Source organism: Nematolebias whitei, chromosome 1 (genome assembly GCF_014905685.2).
Source record: "Nematolebias whitei isolate Nwh7 chromosome 1, NemWhi1, whole genome shotgun sequence".
Taxonomy (NCBI): Eukaryota; Metazoa; Chordata; class Actinopteri; order Cyprinodontiformes; family Rivulidae; genus Nematolebias; species Nematolebias whitei.
This window is the reverse complement of record NC_056498.1, coordinates 6,124,380-6,132,660: the sequence shown is the minus strand read 5'-3', so window position 1 is coordinate 6,132,660 and position 8,281 is coordinate 6,124,380. Positions and strand designations below refer to the sequence as shown.

Genomic DNA, 8,281 nt, shown 5'->3' with positions numbered 1-8,281 from the left:
ATATATATATATATATATCATCCACCAGTACTGACAACATCAGAATGTGGGTGGGAATGCACCTTCACCTGCATCCTCTTATGCTGCTGTTTTCTCTGCAGCAAGACTGAAACTGTCAACTGATGGTGGACACCCAGACATACAATAAATTTATAAAGACAATCTGTTGTAACAAGGTCATAGAAATAGTTGGGAGTCTGAAGGGGTGATGGCCACCCCTAAAAACACTAAAGACCACCTGTGTGTATCAGAAGGTGATTCCCTGGCTCTCGTGTTGCAGTCTGTCAAATAACTGAACTATGGCAACTCCACAACACATCTCCTGAAATTATGTTCTGGCTTTTGATTTTGGTGCCCAGGATTTTCAGTGTTACCCACGTGTCTTCCCCCCCAACCCCCCCCCCCAGTAAACATTTCTGGTGGCATATTGAAATTTTGTCATCACTGCCAGAGTGTAGTCAGAGGGCAGACAAACCTGGGATTCAGAAATCGACAGGGACAAACATTTGGGGAATAAAATATGTAGCAGCATCATAATATCCTTTTTCTTCTGCTAAAGATTTTCCAAATTTGCTGTTATCAGCTTCATTGTGTGGATGGTGTCGTGCAGGGTGCAGTGGGATCAGGGTTTTGGATACTTTACACCTGAATCTACTCACCTTATTCTTAGTACTTCTCAGTTGAATAACAAATATTCTCCAGTGAAGTTGCTCACGCTTTCTGTCCTTTCACTCACTTACAGTTTCTAAGAGTTCTTTTGTTTGTTTCCAGGTTTCGTCTCTTGCCAGGGAGAATGACAGGGACTCCTACAGGCTCAGCTGGGGCACAGACAACCTGGATAATGTGGCTTTGTCATCCAGCCCCATCCATTCTGGGTAGGTTCAGTCCCACCGGGAGGAACACTGTTAACAGTGACAGAGCGTTGGCAGAGAGACAGAAGTATATGTATTTGCACTTTATCCATTAAACTAAAGTTTTCTTTAAGGTTTAAAGTTATGAAAATAATACAAAGGTTCTGATTATACCAGGCAGGTATGAGCTTGATGTTTACTAAATCAGTTTTTGTCCCCCATTGTGGAGTGAAGAGGGAACACGCAAATATCCTGATACTGGAGTTGTCATATCAATAACATTTTTCAATTAAACCACCAAAAAAGTAAAAATAAATACAAGATGTGTCTGCATCAATGATCGGGAGGAAATGACAGTTTCCACTCACTGCATTGGGTCGGCCAGTGACGTGGATCCACTGTCCAATCAACATCTGCACTCTGCTTGTGTAAAATTGTCACATCGGAGCAGTACACTTGGAACCACAGACAAGATGGTACCTTAAACCCAGCTGAAAGCTGTTGGGAACCGGCAGTACAAAGACCCTTAACTGGTGCAGTGTGGTTTAGAACTGAAGACTGATGAAAACATGGATATGTGCCAGAGTGTCCATCCGTCCGTTTCATCTTGAGAGCTGGATAAGTTGAAAAGTAAGCATCGTACCTACTTTCATTTTGGTGTGTGGCTGCATCTAGACTAGAGGACGACATTTTCTCGGGAAGCCCACAGGTCACATGATTCCCACGGGATGGGAGTCAACTTTATATATTACTCATGAATGGGAAGGTACAGGATTAAAAGTTAACGGGAGCAGATGGGAGTAAGAATTAACCAAAAGGACAAAAAACAAAACAAAACAAAACAACAACCATAGGACAGGCTCTGCCATTTTGTAGTTTTCTTTCAGTACGCCTACACTGTAATGCAAGTCAAAAGAACTACAAAATCCATGGCACAGAGGCCAACAGTGCTTTCAGCCTCTGCTTTCGGCTGAATTTCAAAGAACAGCAGTGGAGGGAGCAAACACCAGCGGAGAAACAAAGGTGGTAAAAATAGTTTTGCAATTCAAAGTCAGAAATTATAAAGTATTTATTAAGCTCACAGAGCTGACGGGAAAGTCACAAATAATCCTGAACTTCACGAGAGCTGAGTGGGACGTGTTGACATTCTGTATGCTGCTTGTAAAACGTGTTGAGTTTTAGTCAAGTACTAGAGGATGACATTTTTTTGGGAATCCCATGGGTCACATGATTCCTGCAAGATGGGACAAGATGTTTTTCTGTGGGAGTAGGATGGGACGGGAGTGAAAATCCACTCCAGTGTCACCCTCTAATCCAGATGTAAGAAAGTTCACTATTGAAAATTGGGTTGCTTGGTCCAAATCCAAGACGGCCACCACAGTATATGTAAACCAACCACACCCATTTGAGGAAAATGTGCTTTTTAGTTTTATATTGCTTGAAAGTATAGTTTCCTCAAATGATTGGGGTGGCCCTTGGGGTGGTTGAAGTTTAATCTATGGTGGCCAAGACCACCATCAGCCACCACCTGGCCCCCCCATTGCACCTGGTGGTGGATACTCCATCCATTAACAAGGATCCATCACTCTGCTCTGCCTGGGACAAGCAAAAAGACCTCCCTCTGTTCTGCTCCACAGTGTAACTCCTCCCCACTTGAATATCTTACAATAAAATCATTTAGGTTTACTTCATTCTCTGTTCAATTCCAGTGCAGAAAAAACACTCTTCTCCAAAATTACAAACATTCACCATTCAACCCCTCAGAGATGGGGACATCGGTGTACAGTCTGTTTTCTGCTCCTTTTCGTTCACTACAAACTCTTTGGACCTCACAGGTGTTTCCTTGAAATGTTGCTGATCAACTTTTGACTCTTTATCTGGTGTGGTTGTTGTTTTTAGCCGTTCCTCTCCGTGCCACGATCATGGAGATCACAGCAGGTGACCCACTGCACCTTGGTTCCCTCATTTCCTTCCTCCCTCATCTTCATCAGTGTTCTCCTCCGCTTGCAGTGTGCTCTCCTCCTGGAGAGGTGGACGTTTGTGTCAGCGTCCTTCACAGACATTGCCTCACGTACCTTTGTACAGTTTTAGGCTCAGGGGCAAATTTCCATCTTTAAATCTTGTAGAAATGTGTTTAACCCTCAGAGTTCATCTCGTCACAGCAACAAATCACATCCGGCAGTAGATTGGACAAATTCAATTCAATTAGAAATAAATGTGGTCAAGATGAAGCAATGAAAGTGAAGGACACGTTTGTGGAGTTCATTCACTGTCCGTGTTTTTTTCCCACTAACATTGTTTCCATGTTATCTCCCAGGAACATGTGTTTGTGGAGACTTTGTGTGTCTGCAGCAGATTAAGTCGTCTTCTGTCGATGTTGTCTGTCTCAGTGTTCATGTTTTATGGAACTGGTTGTTTATCAGACTGTGGGATGAAGCCAGCTACATGTCACCTCATCATTCAGTCCATCCCACATTAAAGTTTGGGATCTATGATCTCAGCTGACACTTTGCATGAAGAAAAAAAATACTTTGTGTATGTTTGTTTGTTTATGGAGCGTGAAAAAACCGACACCAAATCGTGGTCCAGTTTGTCAGGGTTCTTATATTTGATTATTTATTCTAAAAATCAACATCAGCATCACAAACGATATTTGTTGGACTGCTGCTCCATCTGCTGACTTATAACTAACAACATGCTTGTTATTCAGAATCAGGGCCAGAGCTCTGCTAAAATGAATCAGCCATAACATATGAAGTTGTCTTCTCACAGCTGCACCTTACGGTCTCATCTTGCAGAAAGTACATATATATATATATATATATATATATATATATATATATATATATATACAAAGGTGCAGGAGGTGCTAAATAATTTAAAATAATTCATTTTAAATAAAATTCCATGCTGATCACACATCTCATCCATCAATCAGCCAATTGTGTGTTATGTCCAGTCTTATTTTGAAAAACTGCAATATAGCGAATCCACAATAAACGAACTGGGGAAGTAGTGAGGGACTACTGTATTAGTAATAATATGAAGTCTGAGTTGTTTTTTGTTACAAAAAGAGGATTTATTCAGGACCGTGGGCGGGGGGGTGGGGGTGGGGTCATCATGTTCAAGCGGTTAGAGTATACAATATATTTATTTTCTTGAATTTTCAAACTTTTCCTAATTTGAGTTGTGTCATAATGAAGAAGCCGGTAAAGATAATGGATTGATGGCTGGATAGTTCCGTCATTAATCCTCGGGTGAAATGATTTGATAGTGGAACCAGTTAGGCTCTGCGGCAGCTCCAGTGTGGGTGCTCTCATCTCTTGGCGGTCTCAGTCATATTTCTTCTTCGTCCTCTCACTCCACAGCTTCTTGGTCAGCTTCATGGTGGATGCCAGGGGTGGAGCCATGTGGGGTTGCCGGCACAATGGCCTCCGCATCATCATTCCACCAAAGAAGTGCAGCGCGCCGACACGGATCACATGCCGCCTGGTGAAAAGACATCGCCTGGCCACCATGCCCCCCATGGTGGAGGGTGAGGGCCTGGCCAGCAGGCTCATCGAGGTGGGGCCTACTGGAGCCCAGTTCCTTGGGTAAGACTTCAGGTCAAGCTAAAAGAACAAGTACAAATATGTATACTATACAAAATGTAGCACTGAAGAACATTTACACTTTTTAGATTGTTGCTTTATGCTGGGTATTTAACTCTAATCACATTTGGAATCCAAAGAAAGCTTTTATCAAATGGTGCTTGTAGTAAAAGACTCAAACAGGAGCTCTTTAGGAAGAAGAGGTATTTTCTCTTCTTTATCTTGCCTGTTGATACTTTTTGGGGCTTACAACCTGCTGCCCTTTTTCTTTCAGACTGATTTCCCAGCCTCTGCCTAACTTTAACTGTTTCTGTAGCTGCTCCTGCTTCCTCCCAGTGCCAGGGTCTGTCGGTCTTTGCATGCCTTCTTTGATTTGACACCAGCTGCAGTCTAACCCTCTCTAAACTCAACCCATAAGTCTTAATCAAACAAGCCCACCTCCACTGCTGCACCGTGATCACTTTCAAATGTAGCCTCTGATTCTTCCCTCTACTGGGAACATTTGAGAACGTGTCACAAAAGCATTTGATTGGGGACTGCCGGCAGCCACCTTTTATTATCCACCTGAAAAGGGTCTTGCTCTTCTATCAACTTTAATGCGGCCCAAACCACAATGTGTACCCCAACAAATGTTATATCTAAACGACCGGCTCAGCACCGTGATGTATTACTTTTATTGGTGTTTCGAGTTACCATGGCAACGTATGTTGTTTATTTGTCACATGCAGGTTAACACAGGGTCGACAGCACAATGAAATGTTCAGGATGAGAAGAACCGATTTTGACTTGCTAAAAAACAAACAAAAAAAATAACGACATACTAAAGCATGCAATAAGGGGTCCATAATAAGGTACACAAAGTGAAAAATAAATAATATTTATAAGTTCCAAAAGAAATATAGTAAACAACAACATGGTACAACTTTTGCAAACAAAGATACAATTTTTCTCATCGAAACAAATTATAAATCAGCCATTTTTTGAAATATCAAGCAAAATTTGGTCTTGGTAGCTGAGAGCAATGCCCCATAAATACTGATTCAAATAAAAAAACTCAAGATGGATGCAAAAGCTAAATTTAAATGGCTTTAACTCAGCTATTTCTACACCTAGAGCTGAAATTTGGAATTATAGCTTCCCAATCACGTACTGAATCCAAATCAAAAATCCAAGATGGCTGCCATAGCTTAAAAGAAAAATACTATAAGTCATTGATTTTTTGCCATATTGAGCTGAAATTTGGCTTAGTGGTAGCTAAGAGCGAACCCAAACACATAGTACTGTCAAATAAAAATTTTCAAATGGCCGTGATGCAGCAGTCCCCGTCAAAGTTTCTCCAGGAACTTTCTAGTACAGGTAATCATATCCCCAATTCACAATGTGTTATTTCAGGGCACTATAAAACAGAAAATAAAGAGCCACTTCAGTAAAATACATATGCAGATTTTAATTTATAAACCAAGCCTACTAAAATATGTTCTGTTTATTGCGACTCATAATATTTAAAAAATATGTCATGACAAGTGAAAGTGATGACTTCTCATTTGCTTTCAGTATAAAGAATGTACAAAAAACTAATATTTACTATACTTGTTTAAATCTGTTTTTTGTTGTATATTTGTTAACATATTTAATTTTTAATTTTTAAAATATTTATGTAAAAATTTTGAAGGGTGCCAATGCAGCTATGGCCTGAAATTCAAACATCAATTAACTTTTTTTTTTTTTTCAAAAGTCTAAAGAGTTTGGGTTTCCTTTAAAATATTTTCAGCTTACAAAACACTAACGTTTTGATCTAGAAACTGTATAAGAAGCATAAAGTCAGTGAAAAATTGCAGAGTTTGTTTACAAAAATTAAATATTCAAGTGTGACATCACAACAACACTGTTAACTATATTAAAATACCAGTTCAGTCATAAAAATCCAGTTTTATGTGAGCCTGACTGACTCAGTTTTTGTTGGGTATATCTGAATTAGAGCTCCAAAACAAAGCTGGGTTTTCTCACTGTTTATTTCTACATCCCATTGTTGCATCTATGGAAACTTTTCATTTTTGTTGTGAACTGTACTTGGCTACCAAAAGTAATTTTATATAATTCCTGATGAAAACAAAAGTGTTGTTATTGTATTTATTAGATGTTTTTGCTAAACTATAGGAAAACAGCAAACAATTGTGTTTAACTAAAAAGGATTACAAACAAATTGCAACAAGGTAACTTCATTCGTTATTTATTGACCCCATTATTGATTTACTTAACCGTCTCATGTCACAGCAGCACTGGAAATCAATAGTAACCATGTTTAAAGTCCAACACCCATCATTATACTCTTACAGTAGGAGGTAATCACCATTGTAGAATACAGTGATTACATGTGTTTTTACATAGGCCACGCAAGTGTTAAACAAAATTAAACAAACAAACCAGTCAAGGAAACACACAAGCACATGGCCGATAATTACTCAAGGCTGAAGACATCACGTCAGGGATCAGGCACAGTCAAGAATGTGCAGTCATAGATAGAAGTGTGTAGTCACAGCTAAGAGTGTGTAGTCACAGACAGAAGTGTGTAGTCACAGAGAGAAGTGTGTAGTCACAGATATGAGTGTGTAGCCAAAGATAGGAGTGTGTAGTCACAGACAGGAGTGTGTAGTCACAGACAGGAGTTCATATTCACAGGTAGGAGTGTGTAGTCACAGACAGGAGTGCATAGTCACAAATAGGAGTGTGTAGTCACAGGCAGGAGTGTGTAGTCACAGACAGGAGTGTGTCATCACAAAGAGGAGTGTGAAGTCACAGACAGGGGTGTGTAGTCACAGATAGGAGTGTATAGTCATAGACAAGAGTGCATATTCACATGCAAGAGTGTGCAGTCATTGCCAAGAGTGAATATTCACAGACACGAGTGTGTAGTCACAGACAGGAGTGCATATTCACAGGCAGGAGTGTGTATCATAGTCGAGTGTATATTCACAGACAGGAGTGTGTTTCATACACGAGTGCATATTCACAGACAGGAGTGTGAAGTCATAGACAAGAGTGAATATTCACGGACAGGAGTGTGTAGTCACAGACAGGACTGTGTAGTCACAGACAGGACTGTGTAGTCAAATACAGGGGTGTATAGTCACAGATAGGAGTGTGTATTCATACACGAGTGCATATCCACAGGCAGGAGTGTGTAGTCCCTTACAGGAGTGAGTAGTCACTGGCAAGAGTGTGTAGTCAATGACAGGAGTGCATATTCACAGGCAGGAGTGTGTAGTCACAGACAGGAGTGCATAGTCACAGACAGGAGTACATATTCACTGACAGGAGTGTGTAGTCGCAGACAGGAGTGCATATTCACAGACAGCAGTGTGTAGTCAATGAAAATAGTGCATATTCACAGGCAGGAGTGCATAGTCACCGACAGGAGTGTGTATTCACAGATAGGAGGGTGTTGTCCCAGACAAGAGTACATATTCACAGGCAGCAGTGTATATTCATAGACAGGAGTGCATATTCACAGACAGCATTGTGTAGTTATAGACAAGAGTGCATATTCACAGGAAGGAGTTTGTATTTATAGACAAGAGTGCATATTCACAGGCAGGAGTGTGTAGTCGCAGACAGGAGTGCATATTCACAGACAGCATTCTGTAGTCATAGACAGGAGTGCATATTCACAGACAGCATTGTGTAGTCATAGACAAGAGTGCATATTCACAGGCAGGAGTTTGTATTCATAGACAAGAGTGCATATTCACAGGCAGGAGTGCGTAGTCACAGACAGGAGTGCATATTCACAGAAAGGAGTGTGTAGTCACAGACAGGAGTGTGTAGTCACAGACAGGAGTA

At 40.6% G+C, this 8,281-nt stretch overlaps 1 protein-coding gene across 1 annotated transcript in view; it reads left to right on the top strand.

The window, feature by feature from the left end:
- ank2b (ankyrin 2b, neuronal) overlaps window positions 1-8,281 on the top strand; it is a gene marked incomplete at its 3' end in the record, with an annotated part of 215,575 nt that overhangs the window by 102,503 nt on the left and 104,791 nt on the right. Inside the window, 3 exon segments of the mRNA XM_037674797.1 lie at window positions 772-875; window positions 2,751-2,789; window positions 4,220-4,444. Coding sequence (XP_037530725.1) covers window positions 772-875; window positions 2,751-2,789; window positions 4,220-4,444 — 368 coding nt within the window.